This window comes from Hemiscyllium ocellatum, chromosome 10, assembly GCF_020745735.1.
Source record: "Hemiscyllium ocellatum isolate sHemOce1 chromosome 10, sHemOce1.pat.X.cur, whole genome shotgun sequence".
NCBI classification, from domain to species: domain Eukaryota; kingdom Metazoa; phylum Chordata; class Chondrichthyes; order Orectolobiformes; family Hemiscylliidae; genus Hemiscyllium; species Hemiscyllium ocellatum.
Window position 1 is genome coordinate 23042882 of NC_083410.1, and position 26496 is coordinate 23069377.

Sequence of the window (26496 nt, forward strand, 5' to 3'; positions counted from 1 at the left end):
TGAGAGTTTAGAAGGAGGAGGGCGGAATCTGATTGAAACTTACAGAATATGGAGAGGCCTGGACAGAGTGGACATGGAGAGGATGTTAACACTAGAAGGAGAGACTAGGACCTGAGGGCAGAACCTCAGAATGAAGGGACAACCCTTTAGATCAGAGATAAGGAAGAATTTCTTCAGCCAGAGGTCATTAATCTATGCAATTTGTTGCTGGAGTGGCTTGCAGAGGATAACTCATTGAGTGCAATTAACACAGAGATAGATAGCAAAAGCTCAAGGTTGTGGTGAGAAGGCACATGAATGTGGTTAAGAAACATATCAGCTATGATTGATTGGTGAAGCAAATTCAATGGGCCAAATAGCCTAAAGCTGCTCCTATACCTTATGGACTATTAATTTAGATGTACAGATGGAAACTTATTTCATATTTTTACAAACTCTCCAAGAATGTAGAATTCTGGTCTTTTGAACATCCCTCACTCCCTGTGCCCCACCATTAGCTGCTTGAGTTCTACACTTGATTTCTCTCTGCTTCTCCCTCCTCTTTTAACATCCTCGTTAAAAACAACCTCTTTATCCAAGCTTTGTCTGAGTCTAGTTACCTCTTCCTTTGGCTTTGTCAACTTTTGTCAGACGAAGACAAGTTCTCTTTTATATAAAGCACAATATGTGTCACAGATTGATGATTTTAGCAAAATAAACCATGCTCATGGCTGCCAGTATCATTCAATAGTCCATTTTTGACTATGAGCAATTTCAACAAGTGTTATTTCTGTTCAAATATTCTTACCTGGGCATATTGCAATAATTTGTCTGTAGCTGCAGGATTTTTGTTCCAGATCAAATTCTCACATAGCTCCAGAAGTTCTTTGTCTATGTCATCATAAACAGGCAACTTTCCTGCATTCACAATTCCCATATCCATCCCAGCCTAAAAGAGATTTATAACAGATGTTGCAGATGTGGAGTGAGAAAATTACACTAGGGAATAAAGGTCAACAAGCACACTGAACTGCAACAGGTAAATGGCCAATACTATAGTCAGAGTTATAATAACAGTCCTTATAATTCTGTTTTATAAAAGGTCAAACTGTAACCATAAAGCATATTTAAATATAACAATTGTTGATATTACTATGGAATTGGTGTTATGGAAAAATATAATTTTCTACCTTTATAGCATGGTAAAGGAACACACCATGCATGGCTTCACGAATCATCTCCATTCCTCGAAATGAAAAAGACAAATTAGAAAGGCCTCCACTTATCCTAGCACCAGGTAACTTTCTCTAGAAAAAAAAATCAATAACAATTAGCAATAGAGGCTTGAAGAGAAATAATAATTAGAAGGATAACACACAGAGCATACTATTTGTGAGTCTTGAGTGTTTTATACTAGATAAAATCTGGACATACTTTCTAATTAGAGTTTTATTTCAACCAACCACAAATCAAAAAATCCAGTCATCTCCTGGCTTTTTCTCATATATATTTGAATACAATTAAATAATTAGTTCACAACACTTGTCTGCACATTACCTTTAATGTTTAGCATCCCATTAACAGAATTTGCTATGAACAATGAGGAATGTCACTCAGGATTTGCTATAGGCTCGAAGTCCCACTTGCCCCAACTGCATCTTACTAAGTCAGAGTAGGTTGATTTAAAATTTAATAATATGGCTCTTGTAGTGCACTGTTAGTGTACTTCTGGGCCAGGTCATCTGGGTTCAAGGACCACTTGTCCTGGAGGTGTGTCATAACATATCTGGACAGACTGACTTAAAACTATTTGCCTCTTCTGGGTCAGAAGATTCAGTTTCAAGTCCTAACCACTCCAGACAATGTGTCATATAGCACATCTGAACTGACAGATTAAAAAAATCCACACAATGAAGTTCAGCTTTCAGGAAATGGTGGGGTAGCAGTAATGTCACTGGACTAGAATCCAGAGGGCCTAACTAATATTCTGGACACGGGTTTAAACTGCCTCATGGCAGGTAGTGAAATGTGAAGAGTCAAAGAGTCAAATCAGGCTTCATCCTGATGAAGAGCTTATGCTGGAAACATAGACTCTCCTGCTCCTCGAATGCTGCTGACCTGCTGTGCTTTTTCAGCGCCACACCTTTTGATTCAGACTCTCCAGCATCTGCAGTCCTCACTTTCTCCTAGTCAGTGAAATTTGAATCCAATTTTAAAAACTGGCCAAATGACCACCACTTAATTGGTATAAAAACCCAACTGGTTCACTAATGTTTTTAAACAGTCGCTTTTGGCGCAGTGCTAATGTTGCTACCATTGGGTAAGGTGACACTGGTTAAGTCCCATCTGCTCTAGACGTGTGTCACAGCATATCTGAACAGGTTGATTAAAAACATCTACATTGAGGATGGAAGGGCTCCTGGGGTAGAATGACAGTCTACCTCAGAGACGAAGGTCCAGGTTCAAGTTCCATTGACCAGAGGTGTGTCATAATATGTCTGAACATATTGATTGAAGTACCATATTGAGAACAGCAATATGATGTGACAGAGTGGATGGTGTAACATCAGGGAAAAACATAATCAGTTTGTTCAGAGATTAAAAACAATGATGTGCACATCATTACACATGGGGAATAAAAAATGAGTGTAAACAATGGGATTAAGATTAAAATGGGACAATTAGTTGAATCAAAACGATTACTTCATACATCTCATCCGCCACACACAGATACAAAAACCATGAGCAAAGCCATGTTGCCAAGCACATTGAAATAGTTACTTCTTAGCATTATCAGATTGACTCTTGCTTTCAACAAAGACAACAAAAGGTGAAGTTTTTCTTCAATGATTGTTATGAAGATGACCCCTCAAACATTTGTCAGTGTTCAAACTTAATTTGAATTAGTGAAATTAAATCTTTAAAATCACAGAAGTAACGATTATGTCTCTTTCTGACAGTAGAAACATGTAACCTCATTTCCACTGGGCAGAGAGATATTAAAATCACCCCATAAAGCGGGCTGACCTGTCCTGAATAGTGCCAAGTTTCTTAAGTGCTGTTGGAGCCACACTCATCCAGGCAAATAGATAGTACCCCAAAGTCCTAACTTGTATCTTGGACAAGCTGGGCAAGCATTGGGAATCAGGAGGTGAATTGTTTTCTGCACAATTCCTAACCACTGATCTGTTCTTGTATCTACAGAATTATATGGCTGATTTAATTCAATAGGTTTCTTTTAGCAAATGTTGAAGTGCAACTGTAAACTCAGTTTTAAACTATAGTTTTAAGAGGTATATTTTGTCCTGGTAATTTAATGAAGGGAGGTTGAGAGAGGTGCTGAGCAGGCTGTTAAAAGCCAATAAAGTAAACAACCATGTCAGACCTTGGGTCTTTTTTTAAAAAAAATGTTGGAAACATAGAAGCAACCTAACTTGTTGGGATAGAGCTCCCATAGAGCCAGAATATTTAGTGTAGCGTTCAGTAACATTTGCTGGGTTCTTGAAGCTGGATGTGGAAGCTCTTTTCCCTCCCTCTGTTACAGCTAAAAGCTGGGTTCTCTTCCTGTTGCTAGAATTACGTGAGTTAATTTTACTGACTTTGCCTTTGCTAAAAGTGTGCTTATGAGGAAGGGAGCCGAAATTTCAACATGATTTCTCTCCACAGATGCTGCCTAACCAGCAATTTCTGTTTTTATGTGCTTATTGGATGTTGCTATATTGGAATAGTTAATGAGTTGTTATTAGTTTGTTAAGTACTTTGATAGAGTTACAGTGAAGCCATTCTTCTGCTTTTATTTTGTCTGTATTTTAATTATAGCATATGAATAAAGTGTATTCTATTTCAAGCTTGATAGTTTGATCAATTAAATTGCATCCAGAAATAAGGAAAAGTTAGGGTGAAGGCTATCTCCTTGATATTTGAGGGGGTTTGGCCTGGAGCACAACATAATTTTAATCTGGATTTGTTTTGTCGGGCTTCATTGTCTAAAACATAGACTATTGTGCATTTTAAGAACAGCTTCCCTTTTAACTAGTTTTGTAGTTATTCACATGACCTTTTTTCTGAAATCAGATCACTACTTTTTCCTGCTGTAAAAGTATAGGTAAAGGTCAGTTTTCTTATACACCAGTCTCAGCTGCTGACTGTAAATCTTATGTACACTTACCTTTATAATTGAAGTAGCCTTGATAAAATTTTCAGCATACAGACTATGCTCCTCCATTCCAGTTCCAATTGTCAGTATATTTGGATCAAATATTATATCATTTGGATTAAATTTCACTCTGTTCACAAGCAGCTCATAGGCTCTAGTACATATTTCCACTTTATCATTAGTTTCAGTTGCCTAATGAAGGAACACAAACCATAGTTATGATTTCATTCAGTTTAATCTCTAACTGTTCTGCTGTCAACTGACATACATTAAACTTGCAATAATTAATTTACAGGTCTATAATTTCTGAACATGATCATATAGTATCTTTCAAGTTATAACTTTAGATACTGTGATTTTTTTTACTTATAAAGGTGTGGCAGCTTCAGTGTCAAAATGCTAACTTGCATTTTACACATTATATACTTATTGTTCCAAATTACCAACAGCTGCCTCACATATGCAGTCACTTCCGTACAATGTTTTGGACCATTTCACATGGAGATTATAAAAAGCAATTGAACCCCAAAAGAAATACTCTTGGATTTATGGTTGTAATACCACCAATGTTGAGTTACAGATAGCTTTATGTCTAATTGAGGAGAGACATGCTGAAGTAAAACATTGATAATACTAAATTTTCAGAGATGGTGCGTTTGCATGTAGTTGAGGACAGAAACCAAATGGGCTGTAAACTCTGGATCTTCTGAAACACTGCACCCTGTAAAGCAACTCCCATACCTACCCATCCCAAATGCTCTTGGCACAACATTTCACAAGAGTGCAAAAGTCTTCACTTAAAGTTGCAGTTGTATTCCTGAAAATCATGACTTTAAATCACACTTTCCTATTAAAACCAACGTAAAATATGTAATTAGGATCTGTTAGACCTTCCTTATATAAAAAAGTATTTTGTCATTTAAGGTGAAATAATTTAAATTCATAAATGCAAAGATATATTTTAACTTTATTAAGTTAAGAGCATATATTTATATATATAGTACTTCCTGAGCCAATCTTGTTTCTCTACATATCATCAAACTGCATATCATCACCAATACTCCCACCTGGTCCTGGTCACTTCCCCTACCTGACTCTCCAATCTGCAGCCTATCTCCATCCTCATCCCTCTGACTGTGAGCATGAACTCTGAGATTAGAGGCGAGAGTAGGAGGAGCAGATTTGACAGTCATTTTCTGAAAAAGATGAATTGCATAAAGTCCAAGTGTATACTTTTACAAATCAGAAGCTCTGCCTTCTAATCAGGTCTGAATCTTCAACGGCATGCATATTGGCAAGAGAAAGACAAGAGGATGAATCAGGGAGATTGACCACAAGTGGAGAGTCAGGGAGTGGGAGGGGTCACAAATTGGAGAGATAGGATGGGGAGTGGCCACAAGTTGAAAGGTCAGATATGGGCTGAAGAGTTGAGAAATCGATGCAGGTTGTGGATCATTTATGTGGATATGTGACAGTTTGGGGGTTTATTCAAAAGGGAGAAGGGCAAAGAATGGAGAAAAGCTAAGTCAAAGGGTCAGCAACTGGGAGTGACTAAAAGGGCCTCAAGTCAGAGGGTCAGGGACAAGAAGAAGCACAAGTAGGTGGATCAGGCATGGGGAGAAGCCTCAAGTTGCAGGGTTAGGAACAGGCAGAGATTATAAGATAGGAGTGTTGGGCAGAAAGAGGAAGCAAGCCAGAGGGTTGCAGAATGGAAAAAGCTACTTCAATATAACACCAACTGGGTTGCATGGGATTTGTTAGGCTGGCAGGAAACAATGTTGAAATGAATCTTGCAACATTAAACAAGATTACAGACCCCAATGTTAAATGGGTACTTGTGGTGTGCAGTTTGATGTAGTTATGCATTTTACCACTAGATGTCATCATCCTCCTCAGCATAAACTTCATGGACAAAATTTATGCTAATATAGGGTTTGCAATATGGAGGTCCCAAAATGTTCCACAATAGCCCTTGTGCCACCTTCCATCTGACTTCAATTACGTGGTGATAACCCTTAAGCAGCCAGTTAATGGGCTACTCTGCCTGACCTTAATTTTGAGGCCAGTGGGTGAGGTCAGGGACATAGCTGGAGACCTGGCAGGTCATCCAGTTGAAGGATGGAAAGGCGGTGAAAGTATTCCTCTTGATTCCCTTTCCAGATAAGTGATCATTCCTCTCCCAACAAGGTCTGCTCTAGCTGGGTGCAACAATCCAAGCATGCTGTTGCTAATATACATCAATCGTCACTCTCCTTGGCTTCTACTCTAATCTCTGCCATGAGATCTCAATGTTTACCACCAACCTGGCACCAGGACTTGGAATCATAGAATCAAATACAGATTTTCTGGCCAATCACACTGGCTGGCAGCTCTCTAAGGTGACACCACCTGCCTGGAGCAAGGCAAGAATCTTGGTTCCAGCCAGTTAATGCTCTATCACCTATAAACTTCTGCTCCACATTCCAATAACAAATGTTCCACCAACTTCAGCAGGCAGAACATAAAGTAAGATAAAAGAGAGGGGAAATTAATTTCTTGAATCCTGAACTGAGATCCTGATAAATGGAAATGATTATGAACAAATTTCTCTTGGAACCATAGTGTAAGTTGATAAAGTATTCATCAACTTCTTGACCTCAAATTAGAGAATAAAAGTAAAACTACATGATAATAGCTCAATGCAATTTAATAAGCTAAAGTTAAATTCAAGAATTGCTGGAAAATGCAAGGAAATTATAACTATACATTGCTGTTGAATTCAACTCTCTTACCTGTCCTTTCTCATCAAATGCCATTATTACGACAGCAGCCCCAAAGCGTTTAATAATGTGTGCCTTTTCCAGAAAGTCTTCCTCACCTTCCTTCAAACTGATGCTATTCACAACACACTTGCCCTGGCAACACTTCAACCCCGCTTCAATCACAGCAAAATTAGAAGAATCAATGCACAATGGAACCTTTGACAGAAAAAAAATATACTTACTGTTAGCCCAAGTTGTTTAACAGACATAGAAGCATAGAATGGTTACAGCACAGGAGGCGGCCATTCACCGTAATGCATTCATACTGGCTTCCAACAAGTGCAACTCACCTAGTCCCATACACCTGACTTTTCTCTGTTGCTCCATAGCTCTGCTATTTGTTTCTCTTTACATAATTACTCAAATCACTTTTGAAAGCCACAAGAGAATCTGTCTGCGCATGTTCTCAGGCAGTACATTCTAGATCCTAACCGCTTGCCACAGCATGAAAAAGATTATTCTCATGTCATCATTGTTTGTTTTAAACCTAATGGTTTTCAATCCTTCAACCAATGGGAACTGTTTTGCCATATCTTCTCTGTTCAGACCTATCTTAAGTTTGAATATGTCTATCAAAGTTTCTCTAAGTTTTCCCTTGTCTAAGTTCTCCAGCCTCTCCCATCTGTTGTAACTGGAATTTCTTATCCCAGGAATCACTCAAATCTGTTCGCTGTCTCTAATGCCTTCACATCCATCCAAAGTGCAATGTTCCAGAACTGGACGCAATACTCTACATGAGCCTGAATCAATGTTTAATACAGGCTTATCATAACTACTTTGTTTTTGAACTCTAATCCACTTATTAATTAAGCTAAGCATGTTCTATGCTTTATGAACATCTTTCTCCGCTGGTCCTCCCACCTTCAATTATTTGTGCATCTATACTCCAGATCTCTCTGCTTTTGCACTGCTTTTGAATTATATCCTTTATTTTGTGTTGCCTATCCTTCCTCCTCCTACCAAAATAATCACTTCATACTTCCCTGCATTAAATTTCATCTGCCGAATGTCTATCGATCAGTTCAGAGATGCTATTACACACCTCTGGACCAGGTGGGACTTGAACTCAGGCATTCTGACTCAAGAGGTCAGACTAACACAGCACCACAAGAGTCCTCATCATTTTAAGTATTAACAATAGTAAGATTACGCTTACGGAATCAACATGGACAATTAACATTTATTAATGTTGAGAGCATGGAATGCGTTGCCAGCAGCAGTTGTGGAAGCAAGGTCACTGAGGACATTTAATAGACTGCTGGACATGCATATGGTCACAGAAATTTGAGGGTGCATACATGTCGGCACAACATCGTGGGCTGAAGGGCCTGTTCTGTGCTGTACTGTTCTATGTTCTAACACATCTGTCTTTTTTTCATTATTTTACTGCTTATTTCTAGAGCAATAATTGATTTTAGGGGATTTTGTACAAACCTTGGCAATATCTGGTTCTGTTGCTACAAGGTTACAGAATCTGGTCATAGCACTCTTGCCATCTAACATTCCATCATCCATGTTGATATCCAGGATTTGGGCTCCCATTTTTACTTGTGATTTTGCTACATTCAAGGCTTCCTACAATTAGGATTAAAAGACAGTTAAACAACTACCACTTAGTCTTTAATGTTATACAGAAAATAACATGTCAACCCATATTTTCTTTCAAAATATCACAAATTTCACTACATTGTTTTTAAAATAAAATATTTTCCTTTGAATAAGATTTGGAATTTAAATCATTGCAGTTAGAAAAATAGTATTCTTCAGATGCAGTCACAGTGCAATATTTGCTCGATGTTAAGAGTACAAGGTTACAAAAGCAGTAGTTTAATTCCAATATCAGATCCAGTGCGAGCACTAAAGCTAGGTAGTGCAAGACGTATCCCAGGGTTTGTCCTCTGGATGACCAAAAGTATATAGGTACAATAAGCCCTTCCTAGGATGTGCAGGTATAACAGTAATCCATGTATTAGACAAAAGTGAGATTTACACTAATTCATCCTTTCCTTTTGCATTACAATGTTGATGTTCAACCACCTGATTTCTTGCAGTTTGAGGCACTATGGATTTATAAAAACCGAATTAAGCATTTAAAGAACACAAGTTTACAGCAATGAAAGTTAAGATGCACTTTACCTCATAATTACCTGCCATAATAAGTTTCGCAAAATTTCTAGACCCTGCCACATTGCAACGTTCTCCAATATTGACAAAGTTGGTATATGGTCCAACTTTAAACGGTTCAAGGCCTAAGAAAAAAAAAAGACAAAATAAATTCAAACAGCTTGTTGAATGTATTCGAGACAGAGTAGAATAACATAGAAAAATTAATACAATAACTGTCATGGCTACTGTTGTGCACCACAATACGAATCAAATGCACCTTTAAATTCAACGCAATTACTTTTAACTACTAACATTGAAGCAATACACATTCGATCGACTCATTTCGGAGCCTTATATAAAGCATCTAGCATGCTCTTGTGGTGCAATCTGGACCAGAAAGGCTCAGGTTCAGTCCCACTTGCTCCATATGTGTGTAATAACATCTCTGAACACATTAATTAAAAAAATAAATTAAAGCGACCCGGCTGCTCCTATGGTAAGTTTTCTTTTTTTTACTTGTGAAATGTAGGCATTGCTGGCTAGCCAGCATTTATTGCCTGTCTCCAGTTGGCCCTTGACAAGGTGGTGATGATCTGGCTTCTTGAACTGCTGCAGTCCACCTGGTATAGGTTAACCTACAATGCCCTTAGCGGGGAAATTCCAGGATTCTGACCCAGCGACAATGAAGGAAAGTTGAAATATTTCCAAGTCAGAATGGTGAGTAGTTTTGATGTGAACTTGCAGATGGTGATGTTGCCACGCGTCTGCTGTCCTTGTCCTTCTAGATGGAAATGGTTGTGGATTTGGAAGGTGCTGTCTAAGGATCTTTGCTAAATTTCTTCAGCGCATCATGTAGATAGTACACACTGCTGTGACTGAGTATCAGTGGTGGAAGGAGTAGATGCTTGTGGAAGTGTAGCCAATCAAGCGGGCTGCTTTGTCTTGATGATGTGAAGCTTGAGTGTTGTTGGAGTTGCATCAATCCAGGTAAGTGGGGAGTATTTCACCATACGCCCGAGTTGTGCTTTGTAGATGATGAACAGGCTCTTGGGAGTCAGGTGGTGAGTTAATTACCACTGTATTCCTTGCCTCTGACCTGCTCTTGCAGCCGCTGCGTTTATATGGCAAGTCGAGTTGAATTTCTGGTCAATGGTAACCCCAAGGATGATGATAGTGGGGATTAATTGATGGCAACACATCGAATGTTAAGGGGTAGTGATTTGATTGTCTCTTTTTGGACGTTATGGACCAAACCAAATCCCTTCAAAATATAGCAAGGAGATAGCCTGGACCCTAACTTTTATCTTATTTTTCAGGCAAGCATAAGGCACTGCATTGCAGATGTGATTCAATTAGTCACACCATTAGACTTTCAGCAAAGCACACTTTATTCTTACTCTACAGCTATAATATAATGAAAAAAGAAGAATTGGTATAACCTTAACTCTACTGGAAAACTTAACAGAATAATAGATTATTTAACTATGAAACAGCAATTGTTGCAATACAATAATTTCCCATAAACACACTCGTGGCACAGGCAAATTCAGTAAAAGAGATTGTCTTACATGCGGTGGTTCTGCAGTCAGGAGGAAAAGAACATCAAGAGAAAATTCTGACATAGTGGTGTACAGCAGTTTCCACAACTAACAGCAAAACACCAACAACTAAAGTTAAACTTAAAAAACCCTGCTTCTGTGGGAGCCTGATTCCACCCATTCTTGCTGCTTCTGTTATGCTAAAAGAGAAAGGGTCTCATAAAAGCTTTAATTTATTGGCTTAGGAGAGACTATTTATCACCGCTGGCTCAATGCCTCTCTTCAAAAACAAAAATAGTTCAAAATACACCTCTTAAATCCATAGTATCGTCAGATGGACATGATCATTGCCTAGCATTTTTGAGGTGCAAATATTACTTGCCACTTGCCCAGTCCAAAACTGGAAATTGTCCAGATCGTGTTGCATTGAAACAAGAACTATGTTAGTATCGGAGGATACTAACATAGTTAGTATCACACTAACATAGTTAGTTACAGCACCACAAATGGTGCTGAACATTGTTCAATCATCAGCAAACATCCCCACTTCTGACCTTGTGTTGGAAGAAAGGTCATTGATGAAGCAGCTGAAGATGATTGGATCTAGGACACTACTGAGTCACACTGCATGGAACTAGACTCTTCTGTCGAACATGTTCAAGCTGACCAAATTTCCCAAATTAAACTAGTCCCACTTGCCTGCATTTAACCATATCCCTCCAAACCTTTCCTATTCATGTACCTGCCCAAATGTCTTTTAAATGTTGTACCTGTACCTGCATCTACTCCTTCCTCTGGCAGTTCCTTCCACATGTGAACCACTCTCTGAAAAGGTTGCCCCTCAGGTCCCTTTTATATCTTTCTCCTCTCACCTTAAAAATATGCCCCCTAGCTTTGAACTCCCCTACCCTAAGGAAGAAATCTTCACCATATGCCCCCTCATGATTTTATAAACCCCCTACGTTCCAGTGAAAGAAGTCCCAGCCTCTCAGCGTAACTCAAACCTTCCCATTCTGGTACCATCCTTGTAAATCTTTTCTACACCCTCTCTAATTTGATAATATCCTTCCAATAGTAGGATGACCAGAACTGTACACAGTAATCCAAAAGTGGCCTCACCAGCATCCCAAACAACCACAACATGACATCCCAACACCTTTACTCAATGGTCTGAGCAATGAAGGTAAACGTATTCTTTAACACCCTGTCTATGTGTGACACAACTTTCAAAGAACTATGTACTTGAACCGCTAAGTCTGTTTGACAACACTCCCCAAGGCCCTCCCATTAACGTGTAACTAATGCTCTTGTTTGTCTAAAACAAAAGTAACATCTCACATTCATCTAAATTAAACTCCAACTGCCACTCTGTGGCCCATTGATCAAGATCTTTTTGTAACCTTAGACAACTTTCTTCACTGTCCACTGTACCACTAACTTTGGTGTCATCTGCAAACTTATTAACCATGCTTCTTAAGTTCTCATCCAAACCATCTATATAAATGAAAACAACAGTGGACTCAGCACTGTTCCATGCTGGTGACAGGCTTCCAGTCCAAAGCATAACCCTCCTCCACCACCACCCTCTGTTTCCTACCGTCAAGCAAACTTTGTATCCAATTTACAAACTCTCCCTGAATCCCACAGGATCTAACTTTACTAACCAGTACTATGAGAAACCTTGTCTAATGCTTTACGAAAGTCCACGTGGACAATGTCGACCAGTCTGCCCTCATCCATCTTCTTGGTCACATCTTCAAAAAAAAAACTCAATCAAGTTTGTGAGACACAATCTCCCATACACAGAGCTATGCTGTCTATCCATAATCAGTCTTTGCCTCTTCAAATGCAAGCAAACCCTATCTCTCAGAATCCCCTCCGACAACTTACTCACCATTGATGTTAGACTCACCAGTCTACAGTTTCCAGGCTTTTCCTTGAAGCCTTTCTTAAATACCACAACATTATCAACCCTCCTTCGGCACCTCACGCATGGCCGTAGATGATACAAATCCTTGAAGAGTATATGGGGAGTCAGGACATTCTTAAGAGGGAAATCAGGAGGGCAAAACAGGTTTGAGATAGCCTGGCAAAAAATATTAAAGATAATCCAAAGAGATTCTACAAACGTATTAAGAACAAAAGAGTAACTAGGGAGAGAATGGGCCCCGGTAAAGATCAACGAGCTAGTCTATGTGTGGAACCACAGAGATGGGAGAGATACTACTTGAATACTTTGTATCAGTATTTACTATGGAGAAAGACATGGAGGCTACGGAACCCCAGGAAATAAATATTAATGTCTTGAAAACAGTCCACATTACAGAAGAGGAAGTGGAGGTCTTAAAAAGCAGAAAGATGTATGAATCTCCAAGACCTGATCAGATGTATCTCAGGAGGTTGAGAATGTGCCAGGTATGACTCCAACCAATGGAGAGTATGCCCCCTGATACCCACTAATTCCAGCTTTACTAGGGCATCTTGATACGATACTCAGTTGAATGCAGCCTTGATATCATAGTCACCTCACCTGTGGAATTCAGTTCTTTTGCCCATGTTTGAACCAAAGCTGTAATGACATCAGGAGCTGAATGGCCCTGGCAGAATCCAAGCTGGGTGTCATTGAGCAGGTTATTACTGGGCATGTGCTGTTTGATAGCACTGGTGATGACACTTTCCATCACTTTACTGATAATTGACAGTAGTCTGATGGGACAGTAATTGGTCGGGTAAGACTGATCCTTTTTCCTTTGAGTACAGGACATACCTGGACAATTTTCACATTGTCAGTGTCAGTGTTGTAACTGTACTGGAACAGCTTAGTTAGGGGAACGGTAAGCTCTGGAGCAACAGCCTTTAGGACTACTGCCAGAATGTTGTCAGGACCTGTAGCCTTTATAATGTCCAGTGCCTCCAACCATTTCTTAATATCACATGGAGTGAATTGAATTGACTGAAGATTGGTTTCTGTAATGCTGAGACCACTGGAGGAGACCGAAATGGATCATTCACATGGCACTTTTTACTAAAGATTGAAGTATCCCGAACTCTTGAGCCAGGAGGCCCAGGTTCAAGTTCCACTTGCTCCAGAGGTGTGTAATCATGTGTTTGAACATATTGATTACAGAATAAAGCAGACCCAGGGACGAGTCTGCAGAATTGTTTGTCCCAGGTTGGGACTAGCCTAGATACACCACAAGTAGTGGCTATATTTTAATGTTCAACAATAAACAATGCTCCTTTCCAATTGGATTTGTGCGTTATTACACCCCATTTACACAGACTCCATCTCCAATCCTCTATGGGACAGAAAAATTCAAACCATCCGTTGAGCAGTTTTGATGATGTCATTAACTAATAAGTGACCAGTGCTGGTACCTTAAGGCAAGCTTTTCTTCAAAGCTGAAACAGAATAAAAACTTTAGGTTTTCCTAATTGGTCTTGTTCTTCAATCAGCCAAAGACAAAAGTTGGCTCTGGGGTTCCCTGCCTCTCCAAATGTAGTGTAACTGAATGAGACACTGATTGGTTAGTATTTATATATAAGCATACTAACCTGTTCATTTATTTACCTGACAGTAACAGGAAGTCTCCAAAAACAGAAGGAGGAGGAATTCTAGGTCTACATTTTTGGACTGCTTCTGCTATTGCCCTAAAATAAGATGCATAACATTAATCAAATAAGAATAATACATAATTATGTAGCATTTACAGCAAAGAAATTAGTATTTTGGCTGGTATTTAAACTCCATGCAAGCATCATTCCACCACCACCCCCCCAATCTTTTATAAATCAAATTCCACTAAGATATCTTTATATTTCTTCCTCTATTTGGCTTCCCTCTAAATAGATGCATTACTTTCTCCTCAACATTCTAGTTATTCCTTGGGTAAAGAAATCTATTCTGAATTTCTTATTAGAATGTTTTTTTGAAAAGTGACGATCTTACATTTGTGACCTCGAGCTCTGGTTTCCCCTGCAGGACAAAATACTTACCCCACATGTATCTTATCAAACCCTTGCAGAATCTTAAATATTTTTATCAGGTTACTTCTATCATATTTTTTCTTGACAAGAGATCCCAAAGCTGATTAGATATATCTTTTTGGCACCTGCTCCAATGACTCTATTTTCTTTTCAAAGATCAGAACTGCTCCTAGTACTCTGTCTAGTCTAACCAAAGTTTCAAACAAATATGTCATAATCTCTCTCTTGTTTCAGTACACTCCAAAACATGAAATGTAATGTTTTGCTCGGTACTTTTATAGCCTCATCACAGTGTCACTACGTGTAGCAATTTTTACAACTATATACCCAAAACCTTCTGCTCCTCTATTTAATAAAGATACGTTTTTTCAAAGTATATGGTCTCCTCAATCTCCACAAAAATGTATCAGGAGTTGCCATTCTTCCATCTGTGGCAGAAATGCATTCACAGAACTTTGAGGTCAGATAGGATCACCTGCAGCATTCTTTTTATTGGCTGAACAAGCTGATTCTGGAAAGGCTAAGTCTATGTCAAGTGTCATACGTGAAGTTATTCCTTTGTCTGAATAATCTCTTCCCATGGCTTGTTTGCAGGGTTGGAGTCAGCTTTGCAGTATCTGAAACCACATTTCATTGCAGCAGATATCTTCTGCCCCACAGCCTGTGTTGCCTTGGCATTGACTGTTTGCTCATCTTACTTGTCATGATTGATGTGGAAGGTTTCCATATTTCTTTTGGCTGCATCCTTGAGTCTAAGCTTTGCGCCCTCTGCTGGTCTCTTGACAGGGAGTAGATCTCTTGACAGCAACTCTTTCGGGTTGTAGTTATCTTTCACCCTATTCACAAGCCTAAGCCAGTGAAGCCTTCTTGTCTTGAGTAGAGCAAGCAAATATAGCACCTCATACCAGTTTACCATGTAGCATCTTATTGAAGGTATACTGAAAGTCCAAATAACATGCCTACCTCATCATACTTATTTACTGTTACTTCTTCACATAAATCACTAAGGTTTCTTTTGAAACCTGTACTAACACTCTTGACATTTTGTGTCTCGATATTTTCTATTTAGTAAGGATGACATTATTTTTGATTTGACTTGATCCATTACTGTCTCATGTACCAAGGTATAATGGAAAGTGTTGTCTTACGTGCTTTACATGCAGATCATACTAGATGGGTGCATCAGAGCAACAGAAAAACAGAGAAAACAACATTACAGCTGCTGAGAAAGTAGGGAAGAAGGAAGGAGGGAGGGAGAGATTAACATTAAAGAGTTCCATTCAGAAATCTGTTAACCGCGGGAACGAAGCTGTTCTAGAACCTATTTGTATGTGTATACAAACTTTTATATCTTCTGCCCAATGGAAGAGGGTCAAAGAGAGTAAAACTGGATGGGAGGGATCTTTGATTATGCTGGTTGATTTCCCGATGCAGCGGGAAGTGTAGACGAAGCCAATGAATCGGAGGCTGGTTTGCATGATAGACTGGGCTACGTTCACAACTCTCCGTAGAGTCATAGCGCTGTACAGCACAGAAACAGACCGTTTGGTCCAACTCGTCCATGCTGACAACATATCCTAAAGTAATCTGGTCCCATTTGTCAGCATTTGGCCCATATCCCTCTAAACTTTTCCTATTCATATACCCATCCAGATGCCTTTTAAATGTTGTTAAATTGTACCAGCCTTCACCACTTCCTCTGGCAGCTCATTCCATACATGCACCACCCTCTGTATGGAAAAGTGTCATTATGGTCATGCCAAATTTCCTTAGCCTCCTGAGGAAGTCAAGGTGTTACTGCACTTTCTTCACCACAGTGACATGGGTGGAGCATGACAGATTGTCGGTGATCGTCACTCCTAGGTACTTGACGGTCTCCACCATCTCCACTTCAGCACCACTCTATTGTCTTGTTGTTTGAGATCTGACCAGCAATGTTGGTGTCGTCAGCAAACTTGTCAAAGGAGTTGGTGTGGAATTTGGCCACACAGTTGTGTATTAATACAGTAGTGGGCTGAGTACGCAGTCTTTGGGGCACCAGTGTAGAGGATTATTGTGGAGGACGTTTTGTTACCTATCCTTACTGACTGCTGTCAGTTGGTCAGGAAGTACAGAATCCAGTTACAGAGCAGGGAGCAGAGAGTTTGGAGATGAGTTTGTTTGGAATTGTGGTGATTGATCTGTAGTCCCCTGGATTTGGTCAAGCTCTCTTTTTAAATATAACATTCAGATGATCGGTTAGCCCTTGTGCTTCTCTCTTTCTTAGTGAGTTTCATATCTATGTAATATTACCTACATTATTTTAATGTTGACTTATTTTAACACATACAAATGCATTTCGCCCACCTTCAAGTATGATTAGTTAACCAATTATCTCTCCTATTTCTATCTTATACTTTTGTGATAAAATCTTCTAATTTCATGCCCAAACACTAAAACAAATAATTATGTCATTTTTCTGCCCATTACATACTTAAAAACCAATATACAGATGCAATAAAAAGGTGAGATGAAGTTACTTCAACTGTTGAAGGAGAGGGATGTAACAACATGTATTTTCCTTGTGTTACAGACTTAAACCATCCCTGAAAATACTATGTCCCAAATGAACAGAAGGCAAGTGGATTGTATCCAGGTCTAGACACTTATAAAGTCATTTTATCCTGCCATTTGAGAAAGCACTTCATGATGTTATCTAGCAATCCAAGACCAGAAATGGAGTGTGGAAAATCAGTCAAATTGACTTCAGCTGAATCAAGAATCAACCTGCAGCAAAGTTAGTCAGACTATTTAGGTACCACACAACTATCAGAGATTAATTACAAAACTGTTTCAGTACAACTGTGTTTGTTATCCAAATGAGCAATTCTCCTGTTTACTCTCTGTAAGCCTCCACACTGTTCCTTTTCAAATAACCATCTAATTTCTTTTGAAAGCCTCAACTTAGCCTGACTCTACTACACTCAGGCAATGCATTCCAGATCCTCAGCACGCTTTGCCCACATTTCTAGATTTTTTTTAGCCCCACAGGTATCTTTATAGCAGTTGGCTAAACAAAAAAAAAGAAATTCCACATTCAGAAACTTGTACTGCATCCCTAAGCACTTCATGGTCACGAAAACTGCAATTTAACCTATTGTGAGCAAAATATGCAATTCGACAATTACCGGATATGAGCTGGAGTTGTTCCACAGCACCCTCCAACAATGTTCACTAGTCCATCCATGGCGAATTCCTGCAAAATGAGATAGGTTAAGAGAGTGGACAAGGATCTGATAAATGAATACAAAATGGGAAAGATAAATTGTCCATTTTGGCAGAAAGAATAAAAAAGCAGCAAGAGTTCTGCGATGGAGAGAGATCTGTGTGATCTATTGCAGAAGGTTAGTATGCAGGTATAGCAAGTAATCAAGACAATATATTGCAGATGCTAGATATCTGATACAAATACAGAGAATGTTGGAGAAACTCAACAAGTCTGGCAACATATGTGGAGAAGGAGAGAGTTAACATTTTGAATTCATTATACTCTATTAGCTTTTGAAGAAGCATAATGTTTTATTGCTTGGGAAATTGATTGCAAAAGTAGTGAGCTTATGCATCAGTTAAATAGGGCATTGGTGAGAAATACTTTCTGAATTCAGCATCCCATATACACAACCTTTAAGTTACAATTACAGGAATTTGCAATTGCAAAGAGTTCCATTATAATAAATTTATATTTACAGGTCATATAGCTACAAAATGACATGGATTATAGCCAAACAGACCAGAAGCAATTCAATTCTTAGTCTGCACCTCCAATGTAAGACAATTTAACCCACTGCTGCTTGACATTCAAATGATGTTACCATCACTTAATCCCCACTATTAACATCCTGTGGATTAGACTGACTAGAAACTCAACTGGACTTGCCATATAAATGCAAGTCAGAGGCTAAGGAATCTGCAGTGTGTAACTCATCTCCTGACTCCCCAAAACCTGTTTATCATCTGCAAGGCACAAAGAGTGCGATGGAATACTCCTCACTTGCTTGTATGAGTGCAGCCCCCAACAACACTCAAGAAGCTTGACAACATCCAGCACAATGCAGTCTGTTTGATTGGCACCACATCCACAAATGTCCACCCCTCCACACCAATGCTCAGTAGCAGCAGTCTTTACCATCTACAAGCTGCACTGGAGAAATTCACCGACGATCCTTAGACAGCACTTTCCAAATCCAAATTTCACTGATTTATTTACTATCATATGTAACAAAGTACACTTTCATCTACAAAAGACAGCAGATACACAGCAACAATATCACCTGTGAGTTCACTTCAAAGCCATACACCATTCTGACTTGGAAATATATAATTGTTCCTTCACTGTTGCGGAGTCAAAATCCTGGAATTCCCTCCCTATGGGCATCGTGGGTCAACATACAACACATGGACAGCAGCGGTTCACCAACACCTTCTCACAGACAACTAGGAATAGGCAAGAGGAGATTTAATGAAGGCAGAACTACTTTCAGATACAGTGCAGTTGATAGTTAAATGTCGTACGGGTTATGTAGAGACACTAGGCTGCTATGGTCAATCTCACCACACTCTTAAATGAAGAAAAGGACAAAAATTGAGAAGGAGGAACTTGGAATGCAAAATTGAATGCAAATAAATGTGCGTTAGTAATTAAACTTCAAATATTGAACTGTACCTTGAGGTATTTTGCAGTGACATCAGGAGTTTCATCATAGCCTCCAAATGTATTGGGAAGGCCTAAAGTTAAAAAGTACAACATGCCTATATTAGATACTTAACAATCTAAAATCTTGAGTTAGGCATCTCCATTAATTAATTAGTTAAAGCAGAAATAACATTAAAAGGTATCTTTCACACAGGCTTTATTTTTCTTCTATTCTTCAGTTATGCTACTTCCTCATTGGTGTAATAATGGTGCATTTTCTCGTGGCAGTAAGGTTAAAATAGAATAAAATAAAACTTAATAAGCAGAGATGCTAAGTCTGTGGATGAGGGCCTTTGCTGATGTTGTGCTCAAATATTATATAAATATTGGACAATGCAAGCAAGAGTGCTTGCATTTCAATAACATTTTATCATACTTTTAGGCAATGTCAATACATTTTACATCATTAAACATTCTTTCATTTGTACTCTCTCTCCGTTATTTACATATGAGCTTCAATGATGTGCAGAAACCTCAGCCACATTTCCATGCTAACCCAGTTGAGTAACTCAGTCGGAGTCTGAGAATCAAACCTGTAAGGGCTAACAATCACAGGGGAATGCTCTCAAATGGATAACTGTCTAATATTTATAACCTGAACATTGCAAAAATAAATGAATTCAGTAAGGAATTTACAATATAGGTAGCATCAATAAACATGTTAAGGATAGCAAGAGTGCTTGCATTTATATACTGTTTTAAGATATTTGTGTTCAACCTCAAACCACTTTACAACTTTTGAAATTCATTCACTTGTGCTGTAGACCAATATTACATCAACGTTGGTGCATCCAGCTTTTAAAACAGAAAATAAATTAGTTAATCTCTTTGTGAAGTTAACAGAGGAATGTTGACCAGGACATCAGGAAAAAAAACCCAGCTTTTCCTTGAGTAGCACCATTTAGCTTTAGATCCTCAAGCAGAAGGCAGTAGTACCTTTGTTTAATCTTTAAAAGATAGCACCTCTTACATTGTATTCTTTATACTGTACTGAAATGTCAGACTTAATTTTGATGAAAGGCGATGACCGTTTGTGAAGCTTGTGAAACCCTTCCAGAGAAATGAGTCACTGCCCTTAGGAGAGGAATCATGAGAAGAAAGTTGGGTTGAGTAGGATGGTGGGATGGGTTTATCCGTGAGGAAATTCTGGGAGCTGTTAAATGAATGTAACATTTGCAAAGGTTCTTTCTTATCCACAGCCCCCAGAATCTCTGATTGTTTAGTTTTCATTTTGTAGGTGTAAAGAATGCTGGATGACTGGAGAAACTGAGGCTCTGGTCATGTAAAAGGAGGCTCATGTTAGGTATAGACAGCTCGGATCAAGTGAATCCCAAGAGGACTAGAAGAGTAGTAGGAGTACACTTAAGAGGGAAATTAGGACAGCAAAAACAGGACATGAGATAGATTTGGAAAACAGAGTTAAGGAGAATCCAAATAAATTCTATACGTACAATGAGGACAAAAGAGTGAGTAGAGAGAGAATAGTGCTCCTTAAAGATCTGTGTGGCTACCTATGTGTGGAACCCACAGGAGATGGTGAGATACTAAAATAGTATTTTGCATCCATGTTTACTCTGAAGAAGGATATGGAAGCTAGGAAACTTGGGGAAGTATAGTGATGCCTTGAAAAGAGTTCATATTACAGAACAGGAGATACTGGAGGTCTTAAAATACATTAAAAAATCTAATCAAGTGTTTCTCAGAAAGCGAAGTTACAGAAGAAATCTCTGAGCCCCTCACTGAGATATTTTTATCATCGACAGCCATAGGTAAGGTGCCAGACGACTGGAGGTTGGTGAATGTGATGCCATTATGTAAGAAAAACTGTCAGGAAAAGCAAGGGAACTACAGGCCAATGAGCCATAATGTCAGTGGTGAGTAAGTTGTTGGAGGGGATTCTGAGGGACAGGACTTACATGCATATGGAAAGGCAAGGACTGATTAGGGATAGTCAACATGGCTTTGTACTTGGGTAATCGTGTATCACTAACTTGATTGAGTTTTTCAAAGAGGTGATAAAGAAGATCGAAGAGCAGTAGACATTGTCTATATGGACTTCAGCAAAGCATTCAACAAGATTCTGCCAGTAGGTTGGTTAATAAAGGTTAGATCACATGGGATCCGAGAGGAGCTAGACAACTGGATTCAAATTTGGCTTGAAGGTAAGAGACAAGGGTGGTGGTCGAGGATTGATTTTTGGAGTGGTATCCTATGACTAGCAGTGTGCCTCAAGGATATATAAATGATTTGAATGGGAATATAAGAGGTATAGTTAGTAAGTTTACAGATGACACCAAAATAAGTGGTGTAGTGGATCAAGAAGAAGATTATCTCAGAGTACAACAGGACCTTGATCAGATGTATCAATGGTGGCAGGTGAAGTTTAATTTAGATAAATCTGAGATGTTGCATTTTGGTAAGACAAACCATGGCAGGATATATACAGTTAATGGTAGAACCGTGGGGAGTGTTGCTGAACAAAGAGACCTTGGGGTGCAGGTGCACATTTCCTTAAAGTGGAATCACATGTTGACAGGGTGGTGAGAAGTTGTTTTGCATACTTGCCTTGATTGGTCAGAGCACTGAGTATAGGAATTGGGACATCATGTTGAAGCTGTACAGGTCATTAATAATTTCACCTCAAAAATATTGCATGCAATTTTGGTCACTCTCCTATGGAAGTACGTTGGTAAACTTGAGCAGGTATAGAAAGGATTTACAAGGATGTTGCCAAGACAGGATGGCTTGCATTACAGGGATAGGCTGATTAGTCTGGGTTTTTTTTCCCTGCAGCGGAGACAGAGGGATGATATTATAGAGGTTTATAAAATCATGAGGGGCGTGGATAGGGTGTATAGCCAAGGCTTTTTTTCTTAGGGTGGGCATGTCCAAAACTAGATGGTGTAGATTTAAGGTGAAAGGGACAAGATTTATAAAAAGCCCTGAGGGGTACGTTCTTCATGCAGAAGGTGGTGCATGTATGGAGCAAGCTGCCAGAGGAAGTGGTGGAGGCTGGTACAATAAGAATATTTAAAAGGCATCTGGATGGGTAAATGAATAGGAACGGTTTCGAGCGATACAGGTCAAATGCTGGCAAATGGAACGAGGTCAGATTGGGGGATCTGGTCAGCACAGACAAGTTGGGCCGAATAGTTTCTGCACTGTACGACCCGATGTTTGAGGTTACACAAAGGAATAATCTATATATTGAAGTATTTGAAAGCTATCTACTTTCTTTGATCTACAGATCTCTCACATTACATATAAAAAATTTATGTGGTACTGACCTGCATTAGGATAGCATAAAACATAAGCAGTTGTGCACTTTCCAATTGCTTCTATGAATGGCCTCATTTCCGCAGCTCCCAAAGCACAATTTAATCCAATGCTAAAACAAAATATCTCATATTACTATAAGAAATTGCGCATTGTTTCAGTGGAATTGTAAAAGATAGTTATATCCTCGCGCTCTGTGCCACGCATATACAGAATTCATTTTCTAATTTTGCTTCTCCTTGCCAAAAGCACAAGGGCAACTAAAAATATTTCAATTTTGCAGACTAGGACCTCCCAACAAAAATCTTGAGCTTGCTGACAGTCTTGACTTCACACATAACAATAATGTAATTTGTGCAATTCTTCTCGGTGTGTTAAATTCAGTTGAGACCTTAATTGGCATAATGTAATTAACATCAACATTCATCAATACCTCAGGTCTTTCAAGGAAAGATAATATCTAATTGTTATCAGTCTTACCCATGGCCAAACTGTTCAGTTAAGTTAGTCAGAATTCATCTGCTACTCTTTTTGCATAAGATCATATGGTTTAATTCTATATTTGCTCAAGGAGTAACTAACGTTATTTGTGGAAGACCTAAAGTCCAATCTGTTAAAGTACAAATACATGTTTCTCTACAACACAGACAGGTTTGTGCTGAAAAACAAAGTACTGAAAAAGTTAGGTATTTCTCTGAAAATTTAAATTATCAACCTTCCAAATAAAAATTAATCCTTATTCTTGCCATTCAGAATGACAATGATTTTCAGATTGGGTTGGTGCCACTGCTACTGAACAAAATGTCCTCTAGTAGAGGTAAGGTCACCATTGTTCCAGAGGACCATAGGATTGCTTTCTCATTAGAAACAGATGACAGTTGGTGGTTTAACCAGATGAGGGGAAAGACTGAGAAGGAAGATAACCTCAGTAAGTGGAGGAGCTGTGGGCCTCATCTTTCATCACAAACCAGCTGTCACCAAACAACATTAATAACAATACAAATTAACTCATTATGTTACATTCATCAAATGTGAACACTGCACCCAAGTGGCATTCCTGTCTGAGTTTCATTTTTATCTCAGAGGACTGTGAACATCTTATGGTCCAGGTATTCTTTTATGTACTCTGCATGAGCATCCACCTCAGCATCATTTACAGGATCGTCGCTACAGTTTAATACACTGTCTTTAAGTCTTTTTGGCTGATTTTAATACCCGTTTGTGCTCTGATACTTTGGATGTATATTCAATCCCTAGATGGGCTTAACCGATGGTTTTAGGTCAAGCCTGAAGTTGAATATGAAATTTCAAACCTGAACCCTATCAGTTAGTCTTGAACATGCCCACTTCCACATTAATGAACAAGGGATAGGTGACCAATCTGCTCACTGCAGACATGTCTGTTCCTGAAGGCTTTTAACTAGTGTCTGAGCTTCCACATTGATGATGATTTCTGTTTATCTAATGATAGGTGGTTTCCCAAATCTCAGGAAACCTGACAAGTGAAAGGAGGGAAGAAGGGGTAAATCGCTAAGCCAGTATTTTACAGGACAGCTCGTGGGCTAGGAGGAGAGTATTTCTTGCGGGTTGAGTGCTCGGGGATGTCTGATCTGGTTTGAGTGTGGGTTGTTGTTGCGAAGTATGAAAGCAAAGTATAAGATCTGTTAAGTAGTTTCTCAGGAATTAAATTTTGTATATTATAGCCTAACTTTTCATGAGCAACTATTTTATTTGATTTCATCAGAATCCCCTGAAGTCTCCGATTTAACTGGAAACTTTTAGAGGGTTCCAGGAGTAGAAGAATAGCCCAGCAGAAAATTAAACTTCCTGGGCAATTTCTTCACAGTCTGCTATTATTAGTGATTTCACAGGGTCCCAGCAAACACCTCTAGTCTACTGTAGAATGATGGTTAGCTGAAAATCCAGGCCAATAATTCATCTGGACTGATTCTAGAAATTGCTTACACATGCAAAGATGCCTATTTATTCACAAAGACAGCTCTCAATGTTTCAGAGATTTGCAAAAACATGCAACACAAGCATTTAGAAGATAGCAGATCCAACAGCTGGCTATCAATAGTCTCTGATCAAATTACAGTCATAACCTTTCAGTCAAACATATAAAATATCCTGTCACTCATCCACAAATTTTCAGACATTGCATGGAAATATATGCAAATGAACTTAAATGGTTAAAATAATGCAAAAACAGAGTCAACTCATGCCATTAATTCAGCATTGGATGCACCGATCAAGGATGGCAACACAGTCAAGTATTAAGATTCCCCCTTTTGCTTCTTAAAACATTAGATAATTGAACTATGAAGAATGTTCTTACGTTTCATTAAAAATGCATTGGTCAAATTCCATCATATAGCCCAGGTTATACAGTTGCTAAATATTCCAGATAGCATGACAGGTGCTTAGGATCATGTTATACTTGAAGTATTTGAAGAACAGCACATTTTCCAAGTGTAACGTTCAGGCACGTTATATATATGTTGCCTCCAACAAACTGAATTGAACACTTGCAGTTTACCTCATTTTTGTATTCTAATCAAAATGTGTCAACCTGAAGTATTAGTATTTTTGCTCCACAGTTTCTGCCATAAATGCTCAGGACTTTGGCCTTTACTATTGAACTCAAGTTTGCTTTACGTCCAAAATGCCTACTCTCCTTTCAAGATGTCACTAATTTCTATTGAACAAATTATTTGTTTTCTAAAAATATACTCTTTTGATTCCAGCTTTGCTGACAATCAGTTACCTTACCTGAGTGGCTCTGCATGGGATACACTGACGACAAAGGCTTCTCCTGTCTGACCAGAAAGTGTGCGTCCACTCTTATCTACAATTGTTCCAGAAATCTGTTACAAAACAGAACTATTTAACTACAAAACAAGGTTACTGCCAGGTTGGGGAAATGAGATTGGAAAGAAAAGTAAACAGTATTTAATACTTACAAAGAGAGGTCTTGATTCATATTGTTCCGCAAACAACTGCTGAATAGCAAATAAGGCAGCCTGTGAACAGAACCATGTGTCATTAGTAAAACAAACTATTCAGATTATACTTCCATAGATGATAACTTTTTTTTAAAAAAAGAAAGTCATAATTTCAACAGATCCTAATTGTGTCACTCAGGAATTAAAAACAGGATAAAATATATATTCCTCCAGCAAGTGTATGCTGAATAGTTCAGTTATGTAAATTGGAAACAACTCTGGATATCTGTCAGATCAAAATCAGCATCATCAAGGGCATTTGCTGGTGCCCCTGGGTTAGGAATAGAAATTAAGGAAAATTAATTACAACAAGGTACTGGAATTTGTTCACTATTAGAAGAACATAGAAATGGAAGCTGGAGTAGGCCATCTGGGTCCCTTGGCATGGTCTATTATTAGATAGAGCATGGCTGATCTGATTGTGGCATCAATTTTACTTTCTTGTCAACTCTGTATAGCTCTTGACTTTGTTGTTAACCAAAAATCTATATAACTCTGTTGGAATATATACCTAGCTTCCACTGTCACTTTTGCAAGAGAATGCCAAGACTAACAACACCCTGAGGTAAGGAATTTCATCATCTCTGTTTGAAATTGTGTCCCCAATTTTAGAATTTTCCACGAGGGGCAGATAAACAAAAGCTAATTTTAGTAAATGACTACACTATTTCCTTTTTGATAATTTACAAATTGGGTGAGGTTTGGTACATCTGTTACCTTCGCATTTGCTGTATCAAAAATGGTCTCCACCAGGAGGATATCAATACCACCATCCAGCAGGCCTCTGGCTTGTTCTTCATAAGCTTCAACTAATTCCTCGAATGCTGCAAACAGATTAATTGACAATAAAACTCCATTTGACAATTACAGCTAGGATATTTAAAAACAAAGTTTGAAATAACTTTTCCAGAGTGGA

The 26496-nt window shown here is 38.7% G+C and overlaps 1 protein-coding gene across 2 annotated transcripts in view; it reads right to left on the reverse strand.

The window, feature by feature from the left end:
* The window catches only part of mtr (5-methyltetrahydrofolate-homocysteine methyltransferase), a 74451-nt gene that overhangs the window by 38085 nt on the left and 9870 nt on the right, over nt 1–26496 (reverse strand). Inside the window, exons 6-18 of one of the 2 annotated variants that reach the window (XM_060830847.1) lie at nt 26298–26404; nt 25539–25598; nt 25348–25442; nt 22587–22687; nt 19270–19331; nt 17735–17802; nt 14152–14231; nt 9073–9185; nt 8371–8511; nt 6907–7092; nt 4148–4327; nt 1170–1286; nt 788–928 (exon numbers count right to left, since the gene is read on the reverse strand). In XM_060830847.1, the coding sequence (XP_060686830.1) occupies nt 788–928; nt 1170–1286; nt 4148–4327; nt 6907–7092; nt 8371–8511; nt 9073–9185; nt 14152–14231; nt 17735–17802; nt 19270–19331; nt 22587–22687; nt 25348–25442; nt 25539–25598; nt 26298–26404 (1451 nt within the window). Of the gene's footprint in view, nt 1–787; nt 929–1169; nt 1287–4147; nt 4328–6906; nt 7093–8370; nt 8512–9072; nt 9186–14151; nt 14232–17734; nt 17803–19269; nt 19332–22586; nt 22688–25347; nt 25443–25538; nt 25599–26297; nt 26405–26496 lie in introns of those variants that run through there. The other variant, XM_060830846.1, reaches the window with a different exon arrangement.